The sequence below is a fragment of the Sminthopsis crassicaudata genome, chromosome 4 (assembly GCF_048593235.1).
Source record: "Sminthopsis crassicaudata isolate SCR6 chromosome 4, ASM4859323v1, whole genome shotgun sequence".
In the NCBI taxonomy this organism is placed as follows: domain Eukaryota; kingdom Metazoa; phylum Chordata; class Mammalia; order Dasyuromorphia; family Dasyuridae; genus Sminthopsis; species Sminthopsis crassicaudata.
In genome coordinates this window covers 56,673,403-56,700,341 of record NC_133620.1, presented here as the reverse complement: position 1 = coordinate 56,700,341, position 26,939 = coordinate 56,673,403, and the positions used below count along the sequence as shown (strand labels likewise).

General features: G+C 36.2%; 1 protein-coding gene across 1 annotated transcript in view; it reads left to right on the top strand.

The window, feature by feature from the left end:
- The window catches only part of DPT (dermatopontin), a 45,137-nt gene extending 19,723 nt beyond the window's left edge, over positions 1-25,414 (top strand). Inside the window, exons 2-4 of the mRNA XM_074266540.1 lie at positions 3,518-3,643; positions 20,163-20,270; positions 24,194-25,414. Of these exons, the coding sequence (XP_074122641.1) occupies positions 3,518-3,643; positions 20,163-20,270; positions 24,194-24,260 (301 nt within the window). The 3' untranslated portion in view covers positions 24,261-25,414. The remainder of the gene's footprint in view (positions 1-3,517; positions 3,644-20,162; positions 20,271-24,193) is intronic.
- Positions 25,415-26,939: the final 1,525 nt, after the last annotated feature.

Below are 26,939 nucleotides of genomic sequence, written 5' to 3'. Positions count from 1 at the left end.
ATGGTGATAAACTAGAACCTTTCCCTGTTAGATCAGGAGTGAAACAAGGTTGCCCACTATCACCATTACTATTCAATATAGTACTAGAAACTCTAGCCTTGGCAATAAGAGCCGAGAAAGAGATCCAAGGAATTAGAGTAGGAAATGAAGAAATCAAATTGTCACTTTTCGCAGATGACATGATGGTATACTTAGAGAACCCCAAAGACTCTGCTAAAAAGCTATTAGAAATAATTCAGAATTTTAGCAAAGTCGCAGGATACAAAATAAATCCACATAAATCCTCAGGATTTTTATACATTACCAACACAATCCAACAGCAAGAGATACAAAGAGAAATTCCATTCAAAATAACAGTCGATAGTATCAAATATTTGGGAATATATCTACCAAAGGAGAGTCAGGAATTATATGAGCAAAATTACAAAACACTTGCCACAAAAATAAAGTCAGATTTAAATAATTGGAAAGACATTCAATGTTCTTGGATAGGCCGAGCGAATATAATAAAGATGACAATACTCCCCAAACTAATCTATTTATTTAGTGCTATACCAATCAGACTCCCAAGAAACTATTTTAATGACCTAGAAAAAATAACAACAAAATTCATATGGAAGAATAAAAGGTCGAGAATTGCAAGGGAACTAATGAAAAAAAAGTCAGAGGAAGGTGGTCTAAGTGTACCTGATTTAAAGCTATATTATGAAGCAACAGTCACCAAAACCATTTGGTATTGGCTAAGAAATAGACTAGTTGATCAGTGGCATAGGTTAGGTTCACAGGACAAGATAGTGAATAAAAATAGCAATCTAATCTTTGACAAACCCAAAGATCCCAAATTTTGGGATAAGAATTCATTATTTGACAAAAACTGCTGGGAAAACTGGAAATTAGTATGGCAGAAACTAGGCATGGACCCACATTTAACACCACATACTAAGATTAGATCAAAATGGGTCCAAGATTTAGGCATAAAGAACGAAATCATAAATAAATTAGAGGAACATGGGATAGTTTACCTCTCAGACTTGTGGAGGAGGAAGGAGTTTGTGTCCAAGGGAGAACTAGAGACCATTATTGATCACAAAATAGAACATTTTGATTACACCAAATTAAAAAGTTTCTGCACAAACAAAACTAATGCAAACAAGATTAGAAGGGAAGTAACAAATTGGGAAAAAATTTTTACAGTTAAAGGTTCTGATAAAGGCCTCATCTCCAAAATATACAGAGAATTGACTTTAATCTATAAGAAATCAAGCCATTCTCCAATTGATAAATGGTCAAAGGATATGAACAGACAATTTTCAGATGATGAAATTAAAACTATTTCCACTCATATGAAAGAGTGTTCCAAATCACTATTGATCAGAGAAATGCAAATTAAGACAACTCTGAGGTATCATTACACACCTGTCAGATTGGCTAAGATGACAGGAACAAATAACGATGAATGTTGGAGGGGCTGTGGGAAAACTGGGACACTGATGCATTGTTGGTGGAGTTGTGAAAGAATCCAACCATTCTGGAGAGCAATCTGGAATTATGCCCAAAAAGTTATCAAAATGTGCATACCCTTTGACCCAGCCATACTACTACTGGGCTTATACCCCAAGGAACTACTAGAGAAGGGAAAGGGTCCTGTATGTGCCAAAATGTTTGTGGCAGCCCTTTTCATAGTGGCTAGAAGCTGGAAGATGAATGGATGTCCATCAATTGGAGAATGGTTGGGTAAACTATGGTATATGAATGTTATGGAATATTATTGTTCTATAAGAAATGACCAACAGGAGAAATATAGAGAGGCTTGGAGAGACTTACATCAACTGATGCTGAGTGAAAGGAGCAGAACCAGAAGATCATTATACACTTCAACAATGATACTGTACGAGGATGTATGCTGATGGAAGTGGATTTCTTCAACATAGAGAAGAGCTAATCCAATTCCAATTGATTAATGATGGAAAGAACCAGCTACATCCAGAAAAGGAACAATGGGAAATGAATGTAAACTGTTATTTTTACCTTCTGAATCCAATTCTTCCTGTGCAACAAAAAATTCGGTTCTACACACATATATTGTATCTAAATTATACTGTAATATATTTAACATATATAAGACTGCTTGCCATCTGGGGGAGGGGTTTGGGGGAGGAAGGGAAAAAATCTGAATAGAAGTAAGTGCAAGGGATAATGTTGTAAAAAATTACCCATGCATATGTACTGTCAAAAAATGTTATAATTATAAAATAAAATAAAAATAAATTAAAAAAAAAAAAAAAACCTCAATGATGTCTTAATTTTCTTTTTTATAATTATTAGTGACATAAAAATCTTTATGACTGTTCATAATAGAGCTTTATTTTCTCCCTGGAAAACTTCCCATTGTTTCTTTAACTATTTGTCTATTGAGGGATAGTTGTTAATCTTACAAGTTTCAGTCAATTCCTTAATATAAAACCTTTAATAGAGAAACGTTGCAAAGATTCCCCTCCCAGTTACCTGTTTCTCTCCTAATTTTTAATATATTTTTTTAGTTTGTACAAAACCTTTTTAAACTTTATATGATCCAAATAGTACATTTTGTCTTATGTGATCCTATCACTTATTGAGTTATGAACTTTCCCCCTTTCTATAGATCTGAAAAGCAATCTTTTGCTAATTTATTTGTTTATATAATATATACATAATGTATAATTATATATAATATATAATAGATACAATACTTTGTATTTAGAATATATACTCTTTTAGGTTTTTTATATTTTATATGTATATTTATATTTGTAATTCATATATCCATTTGGAGCTTTATTTTTTTATTTATTTTTTTTTTTTTTTGCTGAGGCAGTTGGGGTTAAGTGACTTGCCCAAGGTCACAAAACTAGGAAATGTTATGTGTCTGAAGCCAGATATCAACTCAGGTCTTCCTGACTTTAGGGCTGGTGCTCTTGGAGTTTTTATTTAATGATTATTTCTATCATTATCCTTGTAATTCTTAACCTTTTGTTTCTTGTTAAGAATTTTTCCTAGGTCTATATGTAAAATGTTCTTTTGGCAAATTGATTGGCATAGACTTGAATGAATAGATTAATTTATATATTATTGCTAATTTTTATTACATTGGCTCTAACTTTCCATGAACACTTGTTTCTTCAACTATTTAGGCCTGTATATCAGCAAAGGAGGTTTTACAGTTAAATCAATCACTCATTCATTCATTTACTCTCTTCATACCTTTTCCTGGAATGTATGGACTTCAAGGTCCCTTTTACCTCTCGATCGAGGATCCTATGGTCCTATGTGGTAAATAGGAGTCTTTTTTTCTTTAAGTCATTTCTGGAACTAAATGTTCCTGTGTGATTTACTTGGCCAATATTTGCATTGTATATTCTGGTATATAGAACACATTAGGCCCTAATGTCTAAGTAAAGACTATGTGTGAATCAATCAGTAAGAGTGCTAAATGTGAACCCAAATGAATAATACCGTGGGGTTGTGTATTTTCTCTCAGGTATCAGACATGCTCCAGCAATGGCCTCGTGGCTGGGTTCCAGAGCCGGTACTTTGAATCAGTCCTGGACCGAGAATGGCAGTTTTATTGTTGCCGTTACAGCAAGAGGTGTCCGTACTCGTGTTGGTGAGTAGTTATCTTCTGAGATCACTTTCCCAGTGACTCCTAGAGCTGTAAGGGCTGTGAGAGGTTTTTTTGATCTTCAAGACAGAACTTCTACACTTCAGATTCTACATGGGCCCGAACCTGTTCAGTACCCAGAGATCTACAAAGAAAGAAATCTTAAACCTTTTCTTAACATACTTAATGTAACATAAGAATAAACATATTCTTAACCATGAGATTCTAGGTTTCAGTAAGAGAGATATAGACTCCAAAGTAAAGAAAGCAACAGTAGTGACTCAGAATTCACCTATATCATTTTGTTATGGTTTTAGCAGCACAATGGAATGGTTAAGGAGTTATTATTAGAATAAGAAATATCTGGGTTCAAATTCCATCTCAGACACTTAATAGCTGTTTGACCTTGATCTCTTTTGAGTCTCCATTTCCTTGTAAAATGAAGAAAATAATAGCTACAACCCCCTGAGCTCATAGTCATGATCAAATCATATATGGAGCACCTTTGCAAGCCTTTAAGAGCTATATAAATGTGAGCTATTATCATAAATGCACAAAGGGCTTTATTAGGATTTGGGAGGTTTAATAAATCAAAGATTTCTTGTAGTTATCAATATGCAATTTCAGTATGGGAATGTATTTTCTATAACTTTCAATCAATTGTATGAGGACCTACCATGGAATATCACTTGGGAGAATCTTTAGTACTCTCATCAAAGATGCCCTCAATGGGTGTTTAAATGGTTTTCACAATAGTGTTATATAACAGCAAGGTTATTTCAATGACTCAATTTTTTCCCTGACACAAGGTCCCATCTTTTATAATATAAATAAGATGCTAGTGTTGTGGACTAGTTATGAGTCATGAAACATTTCAGTCCATAAAAAACTGAAATAGAATATTGATAAATGGAAGTGCATGTAGGGGGAGCTATTGGTACCATTACAAATAAGGAATCATGAAGGGGAAGTGATATGTATATATGCAGGTTGTCATCAAAGGAATGTATGAGTGGCTGACTACAAAAAGAGCAAGGGATAATTGGATAATGGTATAGATGTCCCATTAAGATATAGATGTGTGTATGTACATTCCTGTGCTTACATACTCACACACATACAGATATACAGATACATGATATAGATGGTACATATAGTGTATATGTGTGTGTATTTGTATGTGTGTATAGCCAATGTAGCAAAGTGTGTAGAGAGTCACTCTCAAAGTTAGGAAAACCTGGGTCAAATTCTGACTTCCATATACAATGGCTATATGATCTGAGGGCAAACCACAGTCTTTACTAGCTCTTAGGCAACCTACATTGGTAGAAGGAATTTCCTCCCTCCATTAAAAGTTCCTGATGACATTGAAATCACAGGTCTATTCCCCGCTCTGATATATATATACACACACATATAGTTTCTTCCCCCTGATTCTGTGGGATCTCTTAGCGGTAGCATATCTATAAACACTCACCTGAAGTTAACTTATCAAATTATAGTAGTTCTTCTTTCCTAAGACAAGTTGATCAATAAGGCAGGCATCTGGATCCCTTTAAATCAAATAAATCCATACCTTCTTCACTTGCTCTTTGGTAAGAAGTTTCTTCCCACCTCTACTTGTTAAATGATAGCACAACTAAAGTCTTTAATATTCAGCTAGCTTCTAGGATGTTAGAAGGTATACTGAGTAGAGCACCAGGTTTGTTGAAAAGAAGATCTTAGTCCAAGTCTGGCCTCTAACCTATACTAGATGTATGACCCCACGTAAGTCATTCAATCTCTGTTTGCCTCAGTTTCTTCATCTACAAAATGTAGATAATAGTAGTACTTGCTTCCCAGAGTTGTTGTGAGGATGAAATGAAATATGTAAAGTGCTTAGCAAAATACTTGGTATTGGTAGGCACTATATAAATGTTACCTATCATCATCATCATTATCATCATATATCATCATCATCATCATCAATTATCATTAAATGATTAACTTACTTTGATTCTGTGCCAGAATAGATAGAGAGAGATATACTTGCTGCTTTACCCACCTCTTTTCAGGATACTGATGCTGGCCCAGGGCAGGGTAAATTTAATAAATTGACCTCAAGTTGCTTACAATGGAAAAAGGGAAAGGCACTTTTTGAATAAAGTAACTTAAAGATTCTACTCAAAATTCTAGTCCTGTTATCAAGGAATGATCTCTTTCTGGAGCAAGGACATAAGCAGCAGTTCATATTCCAAGGACTTGACTATTATTCCCTACTAAGTCATAGTGAATGCTATCTTTCTTAGAACTATATTCTCTTACTCTTTATCTCATTTTTTTTAGTATTTATTCCAATTTTTATACTGGTACCATACTAAGAGATGAGGAACTTTGTACAACCAGTATTTTAAGTATATTTTTTCTGACTGCTCTTTCACTTCAAATATTTTAATTGCCTATCATGTGCAAAACTTATGACGGGGGTCTTTTAGAGACTTAACTTGCCATAATAATTAAGCCATGTCATAAATAAAACACTGGGGATGAAAAAATAGAGCTACCTCAAGGAGCTATATTCTGCTCCAAGGAAACAACACATAAGCAAACAATTTGACACAAAATAAATATATCCTGTGGCCCTGAGACTACCCTCTCTTTCAGCCCCAAATTCATGTGAATTGGGTTCAATCACTGGAGTTTTCTCAGAAGATCATTTTTATCTTATCATTTACCAATACAGAGTTTATTCTGCAAATCCCTAAGTATAACCTGAGAATAGCTCATGTCTAGGTTTTCACAAATTAAGTAACAACGCGGGCCTCAAACCCTAAATAAGCACTCAAGATAATAAACATATACAGGGTAGTCTTTCACTCCTAAGTAGATGCAGGAGTCTCAATAGACTTATGATATCTGATAAAGAAATGAAGGTGATATACATTTGTATGTCATAAAATGGATAATCACACCATTTATTCCTGCAAATAAGATATAGAATCTATGCAATCTTTTCAATGTCATTGGGAACTTTTAACAGAGGGAGGAAATTCCCTCTACCAATGTAGGTTGCCTAAGAGCTAGTAAAGACCATGGTTTGCCCTCAGATCATAAACCATTATATGTGGAAGTCAGAATTTGACCCAGGTTTTCCTAATTTTGAGGCTGACTCTCTACCCACTTTGCTACATTGGCTATACACACATATGGCTTCCATATTTAATTCCTTATATCTTTCTGATTTCATTGTGTTTTCCCCATTTAGTCAGGAGCCAGCCAGCCAGACTGAAACTTTACAACCAGCAAGCAAATGAGTCTTTTTATGCTTTGGTGATCTTCTATTTCCCTTCAGTATTCATTAAGACTTCAACAAACCAGTTTTTGAATAATGATAGTTAAATTCCCGTTCTTGAGAATCTTTTGCAGGAAGTTCTTACTGGAATTGTTTAAGACTAGACTGTCCCTGAGATTTGGTCTTTTTCATTAATTCTAAGTGATGAATGAATGAACTGGCACATCAGACCTTTCAGAGAGCCTCACATTACTCCAAATTGGCTACTGCTTACTCTGCTCATTAATAAGATCAGTCTTATAGGGTAGGACCCCTCACTGGAGATTTGCAGATACCCCTTCATCCACTTAAGTCTCTCTGCTTTAGAGATCTAAGAAATGGATTCTTTATAATTGCCTTTGAACAGACCTTACAGCTACACCTCCTACATATCCATCCATTCTCTTTCACCTATAAAGATCAAGAGCCAGAATTATCTTATAATGGGGATCTTTTAGAGGATTAATTTGCCATAATAATTAAGCCAAATGAAAGGCAGAATGGTAACAATCATTTCTTAAACACCTACTATGTGCCAATCATTGTGCTAAGTATTTTACAAATATCTCATTTGATCATCATAACAACCCTGGGAGGTAGGTGCTGCTATTATCCCCATTTTACAATTGAGGAAACTGAGCCAGACAGTTATTCAGTGATAAGTCTAGCTGAGTCACAAACTAATAAGTATCTAAGGTCAGATTTGAACATAGGACTTCCTAATTCCAGACCCCAGCATTCTCTTTACTATGCCAAGTTGCAGCCATTTGACTTTTCCAGTACCACAATACACACACATGACTAAAATGCCTTAAAATTCTATACTCCTTACTTCATTAGATCCTATACTATTTAACAAGTTAGTCACCTGCAGAATATAGCCTCCTCTGGTTGCTGACTTCTGGAGAGCTTATTACATCCAGAGGGCCGCACTAAGGAACAACAGATTGGAAAGAAACAAATCCCCTGAGAGCTCCAATTTTCAAATGTCAACATTTAAAAAGCAGTATGCCCAGAACAGAAACTCCTTGCTTATTTTGTTTAGGGAGGAATGTGGACTTGCTGTGTCATCCATGCTAGTGTAAGATAGCAATAAATATTCCTCATAGTATTCAACATGGGACTGCTAGTTCATTTAGCTATGTGCTGAGAAAAGGAGATAAAGGAAAAGAGGAATAGGAGAGGGAAGGGAAGAGAGAAGAGACGGTAAAGGAGAAAAAAGGAAAGAAGATCTGGGACTGCTTTGATTGCATGTTCTAAAATTTAACAGTCTCTCTAATACTTTATAATGATCACATCAAAATGAGGATTCCTACCGACATGGGTCACATATTCCCTTCACTAGTTATCACCAGGCTTATAAAAATTGATCATCTGGTGGCCACCTTTTTTGAATGAGCCTTTCCAATCTTAGCTAGGCCTGGATACCTTTCCAGGTTTGGTAGATCTAGCCTGTGCATGCACTGCCTTAGTATAGTTTTCAAGATTTCAGAATTATCTCCATGTCATAAGGAGGCAGGCAGTATGAATTCAGTGAAAATTCTGTTTTAAGCTTAATAAACCCTGAATGTGTTGAGAGATTATTTTCTCAAAGAAAATAAGTTTCTTGAAGTCAGCCATTTTTTCTCACCAATGACTAGCATACCAGGCACAAAATAAATGTTTGTTTGAATAAGTGAATAAATGAATGAATGCCTGTGTTTAAAACAGTAATCAAATTAGGAAACTAAGGAATGGTAGGTAGGCATTGATAGTAGGAGTTGGGGGGGAGGAAGAAAATTATCTCATAAGATTTTAAATCAAGGAACCATAGAATCTATAAGTAGAAAAGATCTCAGAGGAAATCTAGTCTAGGAATTCCCTCTCTGACACCCCTAACCTTGTGTTTTTCCAACTTTATTTCCATCCAAAGAAAGGAAGGTCAATATTTCCCTCATTTTACTTTGAGGCACCTTTGATTGTAGAGAAGTTCCTTATGTTGATCCTGAGTCTGCCTTTTGGCCTGCTCTTCATTCTCCCTCTGGGGCCAAACAAAATTAGAATCTAGAAGGCTTGGAATCAACTCGTGCTTGTGACATTCATTACTAGCTGTGCCTCAGTAAACAATTTACTTAATCTCTCTGGGTCCTTAAGTAACTCTGTAAGACTATACATTGCAGTCATGTTACTAATACACATGAAAAAGGGATTTTCCACACCAGGACTTACAAATGAAGTAAATGTAGCCCCAAGATATCTCTTATGAGTCCAAGGAACCTCCAGTAAGGAACTTGAGGCTTAGAAGATCTGGGGTCCATTATGGAGTGTCTGACCCCTCACCAGGGATGCATTTTCTCTCTTTGACTCAGCTCCCACTCCAAAGTAACTTAGAGACTTTCTACAACAAAGACTTGTATGTACATATTAATGAATAGAAAACATAACCATTTCATCATTCTTTCCCTGAAAGGTACATGAGAGCACACACACACACACACACACACACACACACACACACACACACCCTTTTACAAACAAAGGAAATGAAGGAACTAAGGTTCAGGTATAAATATAATGAATAGCTTATCCTTATCCAAGGTCCCAGATCCTTTGGTTCCAAAGCTAGTATATAGGATTTTGAGAAGCTAGAGGGGAAGAGGGAACTTCCAATATGAGAAATTTAATGCTTGAGTGATCTTCCAAAATAAAAAGATTTCTTGAACATAGCAGAGAAAATCTGGGAGAAAGGTCAGCAATGCTTCCTGGAGAGGAATGTCTATAGAGAGATATAATCAGTGTGGTAGCATGTATATGTGTGTATTGTTGTTCAGTCATATTTCTGTCATATCTGACTCCATTTGGCATTTTCTTGGCAGAGATACTTGAGTGCTTTGCCATTTCCTTCTCTAGCTCATCTGACAAATGAGGAAACTTCAGTCCATAAGGTTAAGTAACAAAGCTAGTAAGTCTGAGGCCAGATTTGAACTCAGAAGATGAGCTTATCTGACTCCAGACCTAGTACTCTACTCACTGTATCACCTTGCTGCCCTACACAATGTGTGCACATCCAAGAAAGTAAATGATATGTAGATGTATAGTTATGAGATTTTGTATGTATGTATGCTATATACAATCACCTATTTGTGGATAAACACACACCAAGCAAAAGACTTAGATTTCTTAGCATGGTGTTTAGTAAAGCACAACTTATATCTCTAAAGTAGCAGCAAGTCTGCAGACCATTGATAATCATTTCTTATTCTCCTAATAGCCATGGTACTTGCACACCAGATTACTCTTTTGTATCATGGCAATGATGCTGTCCATGCAGTGATTGGCTATGGATCTAAAAGGCTGGAGGCTTGGAAGTGAGTACCAGTTTCCTTCCCTAAGCAAGCTGCCAATATCAACATTCAAGGCAACCCTACATTTTCCAAATGTGTTTGCTGCCAAGAAAAGTCATCTAGACAAGTGGTACAGTTAAAAGAGTGATTTACATGGCATCAGGAAGACCTGACTTCAAATCATGCTTTAGATACTTGTTAGCTGTGGGACCTAAGATCATAGTTTTCAAGCTAGAATTTCTGGTAATTTCAAAAACTGACTCGATAAATGATGCTAATCATTGCCTCAGAAACTAAGCTGGAGTTCAGACAGACCCATGAACTAATAAGGAAACTAAAATGCATCAAAGTGATGTCCACTTCTTATGTTCCATAATTCAGATTGACATTTTGCCTTAATTAGGAGGAATTTTGCTATTCTCTAAATATAGACCATTTTCTCCAAAAATGGTGAAGATCAAACCATATCAAAAGATAGATCACTAACAAGTCATGCGTTGTTTTTCCCCAAAATGTTAGGTTGTAATATAGAGTAGTTAAGTAATAAAACATTGAGACTGGCAAAGAGCTAAGCAATTTCCTCAGGTCATCTGACTATTAAGTAACTGTGTGCCTTGATTGGAATTCAAATCATCCTGATGCCAAGACCAGCATTCTTAGCTATACCACCTGGTCCAATGAAAGACTCTTGATGCTGGAATCAGAGAACTAGGGCTCAAATACTGCCTCTGACACTATCTGTGTGACCTTGAAAAGACCACTGGACTTCTGTGAGGCTCTGGCTCCTAAGGTATTTTCTGATTCTAAAATGCTAAAGTGATAGAAATACTTAATGCATTTTACACAGTGCTTCCAATTCTTTCCTCTCAATAACCCTTGTCATTGCCTCATTCTTACATATGAGTAGATTGAGCACACATAGAAGCTAAATGATTTACCTATAATCTAACACAGATAGTGTCAAAGGATGTGAACTCAGATTTTCTGTCAAGTGCTTGTCCCATTACACTTCTCCTCCTGCTTCTCTCTCTCTCTCCCTCCCTCCCTCTCTCTCTCTCTCTCTCTCTCTCTCTCTCTCTCTCTCTCTCTCTCTCTCTCTCTCTCTCTCTCTCTCTTTCTCTTTCTCTCTCTGTCTTCTTCTTCTTCTTCTTCTTCTTCTTCTTCTTCTTCTTCTTCTTCTTCTTCTTCTTCTTCTTCTTCTTCTTCTTCTTCTTCTTCTTCTTCTTCTTCTTCTTCTTCTTCTCTTCCTCCCTCCCTCCCTCTCTTTTCCCTTCTTTATTAACATTTCTCTGCCACCGGTGAGGAACTAACTTCCTACAGATAATAGGATCTCTGTTCTTACATAGAATCAATTGTCCCTTTCATCATTCTGGCCTACATTCATATTATCCTGACATATTTATAATTTAGTCATATAATTACTTCCTGAAGATTTCATTGAGGCTTCAAAATCCATGGATTTGATGGACTTTTGATCATCCTTGTTTAGCCAAAGTCTAAATCTACCCACGGTAAGTTAGACACTGAAGCTTAGACTCTACCCACCAAAGCATGGCTGCCCTTTTCCACACCTTCTATGTATTGTTAGACAACATTAACTAGCTGGGTGTCCACTCAGCAAATACTATTGACTATTCACTATACCTAAGGAAGAAGTAGAAAATATAATCATGGGCCCCACTATGCTGAAACTTACAATGGGGCTGGGAGGTACAACTTATAGATAAAGAAAGTTAAACAGCCTAAGAGAGAGATGACATATAGGCTATTGTTCAGATAAGGAGGGGGAAATATATAAGATTTCAGAGATAGAACAGTCATACTTTCTGATGGATTATTCCAGGGTGAGACCCCACTCCACTCCAAGCATCAATCCTTGCCTCAGAAATAAGCTGATTAATGCTGGCTTTGCTACAGTGAACCAGACTTTCTGGGAACATACTAAAGCTCTGGCTGGGGAGTTTTCAAGGACTTCCTATCTTTTAAACCAAGAAAAGTTCTAGAGAGGTGCTACCCTGTGGTGTTTACACCATTCAGGAAGAGGCAGGAGAGGAATGCAGATACAGAACCATAATTATTTCTTCTAAGGTTCTGTCTGAGTCCTTAGGAAAGTGGAATTTGGGTCTTCAGTCTTCTCACCATAACAACTCAGCTGGTTTGATTAGAATACCATACTGACGCAGGTTTCCCCTAGTCCTTTAGTGAAGAGACCTGGATTTCTTTTGGGGACAGGAGCTTTCCTAAATGAATGGTTAACTTGAATTCTACTTAGGAATTGGCTTCTCCATGTCCTTGTGAAAGAATAAAATCAGAATGCCCACCTATTTTTCATCTGTAAAATAGAGATAATAATAGCATCTATTTCCCAGGGATCACATGAGAAATTTATAAAGGTCTTTGAAAACCTTAAATCATTATAATTTACCACCACCCTTTCTTTTGTACTGAATTCTTCTTAGAATACGAACTATAAATTCTAACACTCGGGACAAGATGGTGTCTAGAGTGTGAATTTAAGCCATGGTTGAGGTTTACTGGAACCAGAAGTAAAGATTTATTAACTGCCTACTTTGTCACTATATAGTGCTAGGTACTGAAGTTATAAAGACAAAAAAAGAAATAGCCTCTATCTTCAAGGTGTTTCTTTTCTATTAGGGGAGGCAACTTATACATAAGTAAACATACATAGAAATATATAAATTAATACCAGGTAAATTTATGGGGGAGGAAGTATTTGCATCCAAGGAATTCAAAAAGGACTTCATATTGAAGATGCCATCTGAGCAGCATTTTGAAAGAAACAAGGGGTTCTGGAAGTGAGAAATAAGATAGATAATGTTTGACATGTAGCATAATAAGTGGTTTTTTTTATTAAATAAAAAAGGAAATGTGATGGGAGTTTATTCCAAGAATGCGGAGACAGCCAAAAAAGGAATAGAGATGGGAAATAGAGAGTGATGCATGACAAACAAAAAGAAAGCTAGTGCAGATGCTCCATAGACTTCAGGAAGAAGTAGGATATAGATAACAAGGTTGAAACTTTGGAAGGACCAAGTAATGAAAAGCTTCAAAAGTCTGCTAGTGGAATTTTTACTTGCTCCTAGAGAAAATGGTCATTGAGTGTGTGAAGGGATAGTAGAGAGGTAACATGGCCAAATACGTACTTTAGAAAATCATCTGGTTATTTGTGTGGAGCATGGATTAATATGTGGATACATTTTAAATAGGGAGCATAATTAGAAGGCTAATCAGAATAACTAGCAGTCCAGAAAAGAGGAGATGAAGGTCTTAAATCTCTTAATCAAGGTGGTAGACATGATACCAAAGAAAGCAGATATAGGAGATATTGAGGTAGAAAGAGCAAGATTTAGCAACTAATTGCATATTTGGGGGTTAGGATAGGACTTTAACACCCTTGTAATAAAATATGTTCTGAGAATAATAGATGAAAAATCACTGAGCTTGCCCTCCCTCAAGTACAATATACAATAGAGAGTGGATCTTTCTTTGATATTTGATCCCTTCAAGCTTCGAGGGGGCTAGAGGTGATGTGGCAAACTCAGAGGAAGCTATTTACCAAATCTTATCCAATTTCAATTTGACACTTGGTCATTCTTTATAAATATATAAATGGTATGTTGCTATTACCATAATTTGTTTTTACTATTATCAGGCACAAATACAGAACAGATGCTAGGAAAAATAGAATAGAAATGCTTAAGTAATAAATTTTAATAAATAAGGGTCATTTCCTTATATATATTTTCCATTCTCCCTGATAAGGAAGAAATTTAAGTATCTCAATTGGGCTGAGAATATTGGTGCCACTTGAGAAGGTTGTGTGAAAAAGATACCTTGTCCAAAGCCTGTCCAAAATTGGTGGAATAGTTTTATGAATATACAAGAATCTTTCTGTCCTCTTGCACACTGTCTTCCCTAAACAACAACAATAATAACAGACAGAAAATTATAAAACCCAAACCTTCTGTTCAAAGGCTCAGGCCTCTCTGGGTCTTCTTAGGAAATATTGTCTCACTTGAATCCAGAGAGGAAAACTTCATTTCTCTTCCATTTTCTCTACCAAAGAGAGTAATCTTCACACTAAGAAGGATAGAGCACAACTAATTGGCTTGTAGATTAATTCCAAACTGATGATATCCTGATTAGAAAGCATCTAGTATCTCAAAGAAATCTAGTCATGAGATTTAAATGATACAGATACAGAAGAAACTTATCACCATGATTGTTGAACCAGAAAACTGTGATCTTTAAGAAACTATGAAAGCAGGAAATGAACCACAACTCAAATGCTGCAGTTTTCAAATACAGAAGTCAGATTTTCCAGACTATAACAGGTCAGAGATCTTGACCTCAATTCATGGCAAAATTCTAGACCATACTATGTAGATGATTTATAAACACTTAAAAGGGAGTGTTGACCATTATGAGTCAATACAGATGCATATGAAGGCATACCAACCTAATCTTATTTCATTTTTTTTTTAAACAAGAATACCATTTGCTAGATCTGGGAATCAGCATTGTCAGCATATTTGTGTTTAAACAAGGATTAATCAGTCTCAAATGTATGTAGAGATTCTACATCTGCACCCAGAGAGAGGACTGTGGGAACTCAGTGTAGATCTTATACTATCTTGTGACACTATGTTCACTCTTTTGTTGTTGTTTGTTTGCTTTTTGTTTTCTTTCTCATTTTTTTCCATTTTGATCTGATTTTTCTTGTGCAGCATGATAAATGTAGAAATATGTATGGAAGAATTGCATATGTTTAAACATATTAGATTGTTTGACATCTAGGGGAAGGGGTAGGGGGAAGAGAGGGAGAAAAAAATTGGAATGCAAGGTTTTGCAAGGGTGGATGTTGAAAACTATGAACATTTTGGAAATAAAAAAGCTTTTTTTAAAAAATGATTTCTTTTAACAGAGAGCATGCGCAACTGATCTGTAGATGAAATACAACTGGAAGGGAAGATTACTACAATGAATGATTGAAAATAGAGAAGGGAAAGAAAGTTGGGAGAGGGTTGGGTTTATAGTCTCTCTCTGATCCTTGTTAGCTATGGAACTGGGAATGGCAGGGATAGTGTCTTCATTACAAAATGGGGACAGTAACATCTGTAACTAGGTGGTGAGTGAAAAGAGTATTGAACTTGAGTGAGGAATACCTGAGTTCAGAATTAGCTTCAGATACTTACCAGCGGAGATCCTGGGCAAGTTATTTAACCCCATTTGCCTCAATTTCCTCATGTATAAAGTGAACTGGAGAAGGAAATGGCAAACCTTGCCAGTATCTCTGCTGAGGAAACCCCAAATGGGGTGACAAAGTGTCAGATATGGCTGAAATGACTAAACAATAATAATACTATTAGTAATACTAATATCACCTAGGTGTCATAAGGATATAATGAGATATTGTATGTGATGTGTTTCTTATGTGTCAGTTACTATAATGGAATAAAAGAAGCAGATTTCAAGTTTGGTATCAATCAACAGTACCATAAGGAGGACAAAAAAAGATATTTTATCATAATTAGTTTTCACAGAAAGATAATGAGGAAGGCTACAGCTTTCATTTTCTCTGCCCTGATCAGGCTACATGAGAAATATAATTATCAATTTTTTAAGGACAGGGTTTTTAATGTTATTTCTTTTCTTCTCCCATTTCAACCCCTCCTATTTGTCCCATTTGCCAACTCTTTCCCTAATTTTGGACTTTCACTCAACTTATTGATTTTCTATTTAGCGTTCATCCTCCTTTTCCCTTCTCCCTCTCAGTCAACTGGTGAATTCAAATTCCTCCCTGGAAATTTCTGCTGCTTGTTGTTGTTGGGGATTTTTCCCTAAGAAAGATGCTTTTACCTTGTTGAACTGATGAATTATCTTCTCCCATCTCTTCATCTGATTTTAAAAGATCTAAATGTAGAATTTTATATATCTAATATTAAATTATTCCCCTGTTCAGTTTAGCCCATTGCCTTAACCTGCCAAGTTGTGTGGTTTGTTTGTTTTTGCTTTTTGTTTTTTTTGGGGGGGTTGTTTTGTTTTAGGAATTCCAGTTTTGTAATATGATATTACCTACCACTTGTAACCTTGATAAGCTTGCCATCTGGTTTCATCTACATTACCATAAAAACATTGAAAACCATATGGTCAAAAAGCCCTACAGTGTTTCATTTGTAGCATTACTCCAAGTTAACCTTAAGTCATTGTCACACTTTTTTAAGCTCAAAATTTTAACCATTTCCAAATCTACTTGAATGTAATATTATTTAGCCTGCATCATTCTATCTTGTTCATAAAGATATCATGAGAAACCTTTGCTGAAAATCAGGTCAATCAATCAAGGCCTTTTCAAAATATTTATTAAGCACTAATTGTATGCAAATCACTGTGGTAGGTACTGAGACTATAAAGGCAGAAATAAAAATACCTCCTGATGTCAAGAAGCTTCTATTCCCTTTTCTCTTATTAAATCCCCTTCATCTACCATCTAATAACTGTACCCCCAAAAAAGTAAAACCATATTAGCATGATTAATAAATTTGACCTATCAAATCAGCCTATCATGGCTAAGTCATAGCAATCACTACTTTCTTTGAAAAGAGAAAAGTATCTTTAATACATTGCAGAGTTTTACTAAAAATAATGCTCGCTGACCTAATAATCTGAAGTATTCACCTTCATTTCCTTTTTGAATATCAGAATATTTGTCTTCTTTCAGTCTTGTAAGAGTTGGCCTTTTTTAAAGAAATCATAGACAATGACTCAGCAATTATAGTACATAAATATTCTTTTGATCTGGGCCTCAGAACTTGATCTTGATGAGATCATTCCAATGCTCTTTTACTATCTCCTCAATTTGTGTGATTTCAATTTTTTGTTAACAAGTTGTTTTAACCTTATTGTTCTGAAGATAATCCCTCTTAAATGGGAAAAAAAAAACAGTGGCAGTATTTCAATGCTCAGGTGTGGTAAAATCCCTCATTATGTTAGATGAATCTGGATGAAGACCAATGTGAATTAGTACAAAGCATTAAATAATAATAAAAATGTTTCATGAAATATAAACATATTACTTCTAAACATTTACAGCATCTTGATTTAGATTAAGGAAATTGATGCCAAATAGCAGTTTCATTTTGTTAAAGATAGAATAATATATAAATCAAATTAAGAGCATTTATGTAAATGAAACTTCTGAAGTGTTCAAAAACAGTTATTTTAGATAAATTTACCATCCTATTTTTAATCTTGTTTATACTTTTCTTGTCTTCTGAATTACTCCCATTATCACCACTTCTATGCCCCCTTACATCATCACAACCATCACACCATAACGACCACCAATACCACGATTAACATCAGCACCATCACCACCACCAATACCACCATCACCATCACCATCACTACCATTACTACCATTAATACTGCCATCAACATCATCACCACCATCACCACCAATACTACCATCAACATCACCACTATCATCAGCACCATCACTACCACCAATACCACCATCACCATCACCATCACCACCATTACTACCATTAATACTGCCATCAGCATCATCACCACCATCACCACCAATACTACCATCAACATCACCACTATCATCAGCACCATCACTACCACCAATACCACCATCACCATCACCATCACCACCATTACTACCATTAATACTGCCATCAAAATCATCACCACCATCACCACCAATACCACCATCAACATCGCCACTATCACCACCACCATAAGAGACTCCATCAACATCACCACCACCAAAACCACCACTACCACCATCACCCACAATATCATTAAAACCACCACAACCTTACCATCCATAGAACCACTTTTTTCTTTCCATGGGAGGTAAACTCTATCTAATATCTCTTGTAATTATCAGAGATCATAAAATTAGCAGGGTCTGTTTTAATGATCTGTATTTGCCATCAACTTTGTATTTCATAAGAACTGTTGTTTTTCATTAGAAAGAGGAAGCCTTGCTTAGCTCATAGCAAACAAAGCCAAACCCCAGAAGGTCTGAGTCCATTTGGAAATGAAAAGATTGAATGGATTTCTCAACTTGGCTGAGCTTGATTTCCCACCATGACCACAATAAGTGGAAACACATGCAGTGCGTTTCCACTTGGGCTTGGCTGCCTGACAGAGGGATTGTAATGTCTTAAACAGAGATAAAATACAGAAAAAGAAAAGCACCATGGTGTAGCAGAGAGAAGGAAGTCAGGAGATGTAAAGTCCAGTTCATTCACTAACTAGCTGTGTGACCTTCAGCAACTACCTTGATTTCTCTGGGACTCAACTCATTTTCTTAATCTGCAATATGAGAGTTTAAATGATGTGATTTATAAGATGCCTGCCAATTATAATATTCTATTTCTCTAAAATTTAATATATTTGCAATTCAATTATTTAGTCATGTCTGTCTAACTCTTCCTGATTCCATGGAATACTTTCATGGAGTTTTCTTGGCAAAGATATTGAAATGGTTTGCCATTTCTTTCTCCATTGGATTAGGGTAACCAGGGTTAAATGACTTCCCTGAGGTCACTCAGCTAATGAGTGTCTGTTAGATTTGAAACCAGATTTTCCTGACTCTAAGCTCCCTGAGCCACCTAACTGGTCCTGTAGATTTCATGACTCACCTCTTCTGCTGAAGTCAGTTGGACAATATGGATAAGATCCTTTAACTCTTCATAGTACAATGGCCTAGTCAGCTTGGGACAGATAAAATTTTTGTCACTTTGGAGAATAGATTAACTCCTGGACAACTTTAGAGTGAAGATACAGATCTTAGAGGTCCATTTTAATCTACAGGAAACACTCTGGTCTGTGCCAGCTCTTTTCTGAAAGACTCCTTATAAACATACCACGAATAAGTTGTCCTTGGAATTGATAACTACTCAGAGAGAAACAATAAGACTTTGGACCTCAAGCTTTCTCCCTGGATAGATACAAATGGACTCAGATCCCTAGGATGGAGCTTGAGAATAGTATGGACTACATTGACTAGCCTAGAAAACAAAACAAAAATTGTTAGTGGGTAGGGAGGAATACTTATAATAATAGTAGGTAATTTATACTGCATACCCGACATTCATATAAATATAATCATATACATTTATGCAAAACTTTAAATTTTTCAAAGTGATTTCATATATTTAAAAAATAATCATATAAAACAAGTGCTATTATTAGTCCTAATTGAAACATGAAGAATCTGAGGATGAGAGAGGCAAAGTGACTTGTCCCAGAATTACACAAAAAGGATCTTAGGCAGAATTGGAACTCAAGGCTTCATGATGCCAATTACAGAATTCTATCCATTGTACCATTTGGTCACCTGTGAAATAATTTATATCTTTTAATTGCAATTTGTTAGAATGCAGGGAGGGCATCCCCCCTTAACTCTTCTTGGTGCTTCCATGATAATTTGTCTGGCCTACAGTAGACAATAGTCATACCACCCTATTTCAACACATTCCAGTACTGTCATTCTTTATAGATGGTGAATATTGATTTTTCTACCAGAATAACGCCAATATTTTCATTTTCTTCCTCCTTCCTTTCCTTTATCTTTCTTACTCTGTCTCTCTCCCTCTTTCTCTCTCTCTGCCTTTCTCTGTCTCTTTGTTTTTCTGTTTCACTCTGTGTATCTCTCTTTGTCTCTGTCTCTCTATATGTTTCTGTCTGTTTCTCTCTCTGACTCTTTCTGTCTCTTCTGTATGTGTCTCTCTCCCTATTTCTCTCTGTTTCTGCCTCTCTCTGTTTCTGTGTCTCTGTTTCTGTCTCTATCTCTGTTTCTCTCTCTCTCCGTTTCTCTCTCTCTCCTTCTTGTTCTTCCTCTTCTCACCAGGTTGACAACTGAATACCCAGGCCACTATGGTGAAGAGATAGACATGATCTCCTATAATTATGAATACTATATGCGGGGAGCAACAACTACTTTCTCAGCAGTAGAAAGGTAAGTAGAGTTTCCCTTTGAGTGGAGAAGGGAAAGAGGGGGAATGGGCCACATGAGAATGTCATTATACAATAACTCCCACTTTACTCTCCAGCCTAGTAAGGAACTTACCTTGAGCTGAAGCCGCTCAAGCAAAAAGAATCAAATTATTCTGTTGAAATAACTAACTAACATGGGTCAATTTTAGACCTGGACATCAAATGTGTACCAGTCTTAATATGATGACTCTCAAACTTTTATAACAAGTAAAAATTATCATGACCTCCCTTCTATAATTTCCAATTACTTTCCCCATTGGTGGGTCAAGATTATTAGAAAATTAGAACCGGAATATGTTCTGTTCCAGCTGCCAAAGTAAGTATGACACAAAATCTTTTCACTAAGAAATACACTTTACCCATGAGAGCCCTTTACTCAAAATCTCTATGTTCTTTGAAACACAATCCTACCAAGTTTAGTTATCTAGTTTCCCAATGCACAGTAGGCCCAAAAGCCAAGAGTATATTGCCAGAGGTAGGCATACAGATATCAAAGAAAAATGGAAGCTAATAACCTAGCTATAAGGTAGAAGTTCAAATATTATTTAAAAGGAAATCCAAAAAAGACTGCAGATTAGAACCATCTAGTACCTCAAAAGCTTCTGAGATCATTACTGCATTATAGAACAATGGTAAAACTGATGAAGTACGTTGGAATGAACACTGGATTTAAAATCAGAATAGTAAAGTTCTGATCCCATCTCTATGGATCACTACCTGGGAAAGCTACCAAGCTTGTCTGAAACTCAGTTTCCTCATTTGTAAATGAGGGTTAGAATGAGATGAACTTTAAATCCAGCTTTAAATCCAAGAGCCAAATCAACAACCATTATTAAGTGCTTATAATTTGTCAAGCATTGTGCTGGGGATACAAAGAAAAACAAAAGGCATCTCTATCCTCAAAGAGCATACATTCAAATAGGAAAGAGGGAGTTTACATTACCATGTAAACAACCATATACAAATAAGACACATATGAGATAAACTGGAGATTAAACTCAGAGGAAAGACACTCGTATTAAAGACTGGGAAAGACTTTTTGAAGACAGTAGCACTTTAACTGAGACTTAAAGGAAGATGAAAAAGGAGAACATTCCATGCATGAGATTTGGGGGTAGTCATCTCCAATACTTAGTGTCAGGAGATGGAGTGTCTTGGATGAGAAGCAGCAAGTAGAGGGGAGCCACTAAATCCAGAGTCCCATCCACATAATGAAGATTCAGATATATAAAGAAAAAAGTCAAAGTTTCATTTTGTTTAAGGAAGCAGGTGAGTGTGTGATTATATTTTAGAAAGATTTCCATTGTAAGTGGTTAACAAAATGCATTGTCACTTAAAGGAATAAACTTCGATTAAGATTATTTGCCTGAGCCCTTTTTGTAGTGGCAAGAAACTGGAAATTGAATGGGTGCCCATCAATTGGAGAATGGCTGAATAAATTGTTGTATATGAATGTTGTGGAATATTATTGTTCAGGAAGAAATGACTACAGGATGATTTCAGAAAGGTCTGGAGAGACTTATGTGAACTGATGCTAAGTGAAATGAACAGAACTAGGACATCATTATACATAGCAACAATAATAGCATAGGATGATCAAATCTAATAGAAGTGGCTCTCTTCCATAATGAGATGATCCAAATCAGTACCAATTATTAAGTAATGAATAGACCCAGCTATACCCAATGAAAGAACTATGGGAAATGAGTATGGACCACAAGATAGCAATTCCACTCTTTCTGTTATTGTCTGCTTGCATTTTTGTTTTTATTTTCAGGTTATTTTTGCATTCTTGATAAATCCAATTTTTCTTGTACAGCAAGATAACTGTATAAATATGTGTGTGTGTATATATATATATATATATATAATATATATACATATATACATATATATATTGTATTTAACATACACTTTAACATATTTAACATGTATTGGATTGCCTGCCATTTAGAGGAGAGGGTGGGAGGAAGAGGGGAAAAATTGGAACAGAAGGTTTCACAAGGGTCAATGATGAAAAATTACACATGCATATGTTTTATAATATATATATATATATATATATATATTGTATATATATGCATATATATATATGATAAAAATTACCTGCCTGGTTCTAAGTAAGAGAGATATGATGACTTTGAGTTTGCTCACAATGAAACTCACCCATATTCTGAAGTTTGTTACTATACCCACCAATCAAGATTTAGAATTCTGCCATTTTTTCCCTGTATCCCTATGGCAACCTTTCAGAGACTCCAGGTTGAGAAATACTTCCTAAATGTAATGCACTTGGCATATTCTTGGTCTCTAGATGAAAACTGCTTCTTGTTTTCCTTTAAAGAAAGACTGGGAACAGAGCCCCTGGAATGCCTTTTAAGACTGCCTCTGAACATTGCCCAACACAAATTAACAGCCTCTTGAAGCAGTAGTGTGAATGCCCAGGCTGGGGCCGTATTTGTTTATAACTTTTGGTATCCCAGATACCCACTGTCTTAACACAACCATGGCTGATAAATGCACTTACCACCAACTGGTTAATCTCCAACCAAAAACAAGTCATCCCTTATAGTGACATTTGCAAGAGCCAAGGCCAATCAATAATGGGCCACCCAGGCTCTCAATAGCTTTGGCCAGGTCTCCAAATTGTTCTAAATGAATAACTTTAGAGCAGGGGATGGAATGAGGAGGACTGCTGTGAGCCATTTGTATGGTTTATACAAGGGCTGAAGGGATATTGATAGTGATCCCTACCCCCCCCTCCACTTTCCCATTCAAATGATTATAGGAAGTCCTCATCTAGTCTCAGGAGTCCCATCTAGGGAAGAAAGAGATAATGCTTGGAAAGGGAGCATCCTCTGCAGACTGAAAGGACTAAAGCAAGGCAGTACCAGGATTAGACACACACCCCACAGAGCAGTAGAAAATTTCCTTGGTGAGATGTTGAGTAATCTGAATTTTTATTCTTTTCCCTGATCTTTGTGGCAGGGAAAATAATAACCAATGTCCTGAGAACTTTCTCCCTTTGTTGAAATTATCATAACATCAACAGAGGTTATGTCAAGGTTACAAATTCCAGTGTTCCATGGCTACATCTATGGTTGGGCCAAATATCATAGTCAGTAGGCTTTTAATGATGTTCTGTGCTGAAATAGAATAGTTCACAGGATTTTGGTTGAGGGAAGTGGGGAAAGAGAATACAGTTCTATTAAAGTGCATAATAATAGTTCACATTTATCCAGTATTTTAAAATGGGCAAAGCTTTAGTGAAATGCATTTTATTATTGCCCCTTCTCCAGAGGAAGAAGGCTCAATGAGCTTTAGTTTTTTCCTCTCAGGAAAGGAATATATATATATATATAAAATTGGGGTCATGTAAATAATTTCTCAAGTGAAAAGGTGGTAGTGAGTAGAAAAAGTTTCAGAGGCTTTGCTCTAGGATACTATCAAAATCTTCTAAAAACTAGGTGATTTAAAGCTATAATCCACATATATTGAATAAAGTTTGTTCTTTAAATTGGTATGTGACTTAGACAAGGCATGCAATGTTCTGTGAGCTTCAGTTATGACTCAGTTTCTCTGAGCCTGTTTATGACTCAGGTTCTATAAGCTTCAGTTGTGACTCAGATTCTGTGAGCCTGTTTCTCACAATGTAATATAAAACAATACTAAATTACCTATTACATAAGGTAGTCATGAAGTTCAAAAGTGTTTTAAAGTTGTTGTATAAATGTAACCTATTACTGTTGCTTGCTTCCTATAGTCCCTCTATACTCTCTTTGACCAGAAGGTCAGTCATCACTGGCTCCTAAAGAATTTGTCTTCTTTTCATTTGCCCCATTTGTCTTTGACATCTCCCTTCCGCCTTTTTCTCTCTCCCCACAGGGACCGTCAGTGGAAGTTCATAATGTGTCGGATGACAGACTATGACTGTGAATTTGAAAATGTTTAGAATGTCACATAGCAAAGCTGGCTGGAGAGACAAGGACCTGGGGAGAATTCAAAGCATATCTATTCATCAGCAGACCAGCAGGAGCTCCAGCAGAAGGAACTTGTCTTCTATCTTTCCCTTTCTGAGTGTTACTGCTACATCAGCCCATTTGGTCTTTCTGCCTAATACCATCATTCTAATTAAACCCATAGATTTCATTAAATCTCCTTTCTCATTGTTGATGCTTTGGAGACCATCTTATATGTCTGTTAATGGCTGCTTATATTATATCATGTATGCATTACCGCTGTTCCCTATGCTATAAAAGAGTCTATTTTTATGGAGGACCTGCCATTACCTGCAACCAGTTAATATTAAGAACTATAGTAGCATAAGCAGAAAGAAGGAGGCAGAGGGTTCTAGGTGGGAGAAAATGAAAATCACATCCAATTGTCATTTAGTTGAATCAAACTTGTTCCCATCATTCTATCCTAACCATTCTTGCCATGTTGCACCACAATGGGGTAATTGAATTGTGTGTTCTGGTAGTGATGCGGATAGAAAGGAAATCAAGGGAGGCTCAAGGGTTTGAATAGAGAAAATAATAATAATTCCTGACTTTGGGAGAGAGAGAGATGAATTATTATGCCTGATAAAAATGGGGTGTGTGTGTGTGTGTGTGTGTGTGTGTGTGTGTGTGTGTGTGTGTGAAAAGAACAAATAATCAGACTTGGGGAGATAAAAAGATATAGTTGATTAAGATAGCATACAGGGAAAAAACAAAGAGAGAGCTTGACAATTGTGATCAGCTAGGAATTCTGGGGTGATAAGCAAGGGAGTTTTTATCACTTGAGGTCATATCAGTAAAGTTCTGTTTTGGAAAGATGAAGGAGAGAGGAGATAGAAGAGCACATAGGAGATATTTCCTAGGATAGCTGTCTTACTAAGCTGATTCTCTGGGAAATGCTTCTCTTTTAAGAAGACATTCATATGCCCTTAGCTGTGGTTGGAAAATGGACCTTGGATTTTTTGAAAAAAAGATAATCATAGATGTGGGAAACATGTTATAATTTCTCTGCCTCCATCCCAACCCCATCTCAAGCTGCCTTTGGTATCTATCACTTGGTACAATGATAAAAACCATAAACAGAATAAACAAACTACTAAATAAAAAATCCACTATTTTGCAACTAGTCAGTTTTTTCCCCTTTTCTCAAATCTCCTTCTTCCCAGTCTTATTTAACTCATTCTTTTTTCCCCCAATTTAACTCTTTCTTTTTGGCATCTTTCTCCCCTTTATCCAATGGCTTTTCCTCTTTCTTTTGCCAGGGGGTCATTATTTTTATTTTATTTTTTTTTGTCTTGTATTGTTTTTTCTGCTTTCTCTTTCCCAAAGGTTCCAGAAGCAGGATGGAAGCAAGGGCAAAACCAGAGAAATTTGTCATCATCTTGTGTGCCCTCTATAAAAGAAAATATTGAGGTTCTGATCAGACTTTCAGAAAAGCCTGAAAAATTCAGTCCACATGGAGACTCACAGGGAAAGCTCTGACAAAGCTTGTTTATTAGTTAGTAAGAATGTAAGCTCCCTGAGGGCAGGAACTTTCACATTTGTAACCCATATTGTATAATCATTATACTAATTATCAATAATAGTTCATTTTTTGCAACCTAGGTTTCCTAAGAATTTTATATCTGTTATAATTTTTGTTTCTATATATTATCTAAAATAGTGGGTACTTAATAAATGCTTATTGAATTATTAGTTAATTAAATTAGTTAAATATCTGATTAGTTATAACTTTAGGCTTATAGGGTTTCTACTGTGGCATCTTTTTAGAATGAACCAGAGTAAGCAGGAAAAAGAGTATCCTAGTTTATCTTAAACTCCTGAACAGAGACTTTTTTATCTTTCTTCCCTTTCCTCCTGCTAGAGATTTTAATTTGCAACAAAGGTACTCGGCATGTTGTCCTTCACAAAGGAAAACATTAATATTTCAGAAACTGCAGCACTGGTTCAGTCCCAGTTCCAGGGTGGAGGATGGGAGGGACCCAGCTGGATACTGAGACAAATACTACTGATTGGCTGACTAAACACTCCCCATGAAAAGGCAAGGTTAATGAAAAATGTTGGAGCACACAGCTGGAGAGAGACTGGCAGAGCTTATACAAGAATATCATGGTAGAAAAGGACAGATCAAGTCCCATGATGAAAAGTGCCAAGTAGAGTAAAGGGAGAAATGCCTTCCTGAAGTATGATGGCTGGTCTGCAAAGTGGGTGATGAAGGTGAGCTACGAATCAACTGACTACTTGGTTTGGGGCCAAGTAGCTTATGTCCTTTGTTATAAATCCATCTCAACAAATAAGTAGTGAATGCTTAATGTGAGCTAAACCCATTTTGTTAAGTGCTTGCTGGTCCTTGTTGCTTGCTGGTGTACTGGTATCCAGAAGCAAACTATGAGTCTGGAAGTCAAGGGACCTGGATTTTAAACTTGGATCTTTCCGAAACAAGTTGTGTAGCCTTAGATAAACCCATCCTTTCTAGGTCAAAATTTTTTGCCGTACTTTCTTCATACCATCATTATGAGGCTATAGAGAAAAATAAAGGGCTTCTAGACAATTAGAAGCAATTTGTAAACATTATTCCATGCAATAGGCTTCTGAGGTTGGCCTATGATCTCATACTTCCACAAACCCAGAAA